Source organism: Propithecus coquereli, unplaced genomic scaffold, assembly GCF_000956105.1.
Source record: "Propithecus coquereli isolate 6110/MARCELLA unplaced genomic scaffold, Pcoq_1.0 Scaffold6, whole genome shotgun sequence".
NCBI classification, from domain to species: Eukaryota; Metazoa; Chordata; class Mammalia; order Primates; family Indriidae; genus Propithecus; species Propithecus coquereli.
Window position 1 is genome coordinate 4,208,554 of NW_012151951.1, and position 1,445 is coordinate 4,209,998.

General features: G+C 40.1%; 1 protein-coding gene across 1 annotated transcript in view; it reads right to left on the reverse strand.

Annotated features, from left to right (window-relative positions):
- CASP1 (caspase 1, apoptosis-related cysteine peptidase) overlaps positions 1-1,445 on the reverse strand; it is a 33,108-nt gene that overhangs the window by 25,266 nt on the left and 6,397 nt on the right. Inside the window, exon 4 of the mRNA XM_012659118.1 lies at positions 804-907. Within this exon, the coding sequence (XP_012514572.1) occupies positions 804-907 (104 nt within the window). The remainder of the gene's footprint in view (positions 1-803; positions 908-1,445) is intronic.

Here is a 1,445-nt window from a genome sequence, read left to right on the forward strand (position 1 = left end):
TAGGAACTCTGGAGTATATAAGCAGAGGATTGAACTATGCACCTGCTTTTATGGACTTGAAGATAATTTGAGGGAAATAGAGTATAAGCATGAAAGAGTTTTAATGACATTAAAAGAGAACCTAGATAAAATAGTGCTGTGAAATATCAGAGGAGAGTCAGTTACATATGGCCTGGAGCAAGCAGTGATGGCTGCTCCAGGTGGGCAAGGCACACTCTGCAGCTGTAGGACAAAGGGTTTCTGGTAATGGGAGGAGAGAGAAGTTAACCAATTTATTGAATCATTTCTGTGTTCTGGGTATGATGATAGGTCCTTTAACCCACTCAGCAATGTTGGGAAATTATTACTAGTATACCAATTTTAAAGATCGATAAATTGAGGCTCAGAATGAATGTATCTTTCTCAATAGCAGAGTCTGTGAGTGCAACATGTAATTTTTTTTAATTAATAGAGAGTAGAGATGTGAGACCAGAGCAATCCAATGAAAGGAAATAATATGAACACAATGAAGAGGCCAAGAGTCATAAGAGGGAGAGAAAAAAATAAAAACATAATTTTGTTGGGTCAAAAGAAACTTGGTTGGCATCAGTGGGAATTAGTGGGTCCTGAGTGGCCAGGGTGTTGGGATCGGGAGAAGCGGGAGGAGTGCCTGGGAATTGAGGCTGACTTCAAAAAGCAACTGCAGTAGAGGAGGGGACCTGAGGGAAAGCAGCAAAGATCTTGCCTGGACTGGCAGGCAGCCAGGAGGGGTGTGTGGTCCAGTGGTATCAGATTTAGCTACCAACAGTACAGAAAATACTGACCCATACAATCTCCACAAGGTAGAAAGGCTGATTTTGGAACTGGATTTGGGCAAATCCTTCAGGAGGGACGGACATGGTCTTGAATCTGGTGTGTTGCCAGGCAGCTGAAGCAGAAGCAATGGTTCTTCACGTTCAGCCCGCAAGTCTTCCACTCAAAATATAAGCTATACTGACAGATGAAGTCTACAAACATACTAGAAAGCAAACCACTGCAAGAAACAGAAACAAGAAGCCACGAATTTAGATCCCCAAAAATATGCAGCCGTTGGACCAATCGGATATGGATTATAGAATGGCAGTGTATTAGGGGTTTAAATTAAAAAAGCAAAGAGCAATTATTTTATAATAAGGAATAATGAGAGTACTTTCATGAAAATGGAACATGCATAAAGAAAAAATCAGTAGCAATTAATAATAGACAGATTAAAAGGCAGACACACAAAGTTTGTGAAAGCATAAGTCACCCGGAAGATACATCCAAATACAGTTGACCTTAGAACAATGTCACAGAGGTGAGGACCTCACAAATAGTCAAAAATCAGCATATAACTTTTGAATCCCCCAAAACTATCTTGAATCCCCCAAAACTATTAATACTAACAGTGTACTGGTGAATTGAAGCCTTACCAATAACATTAACCT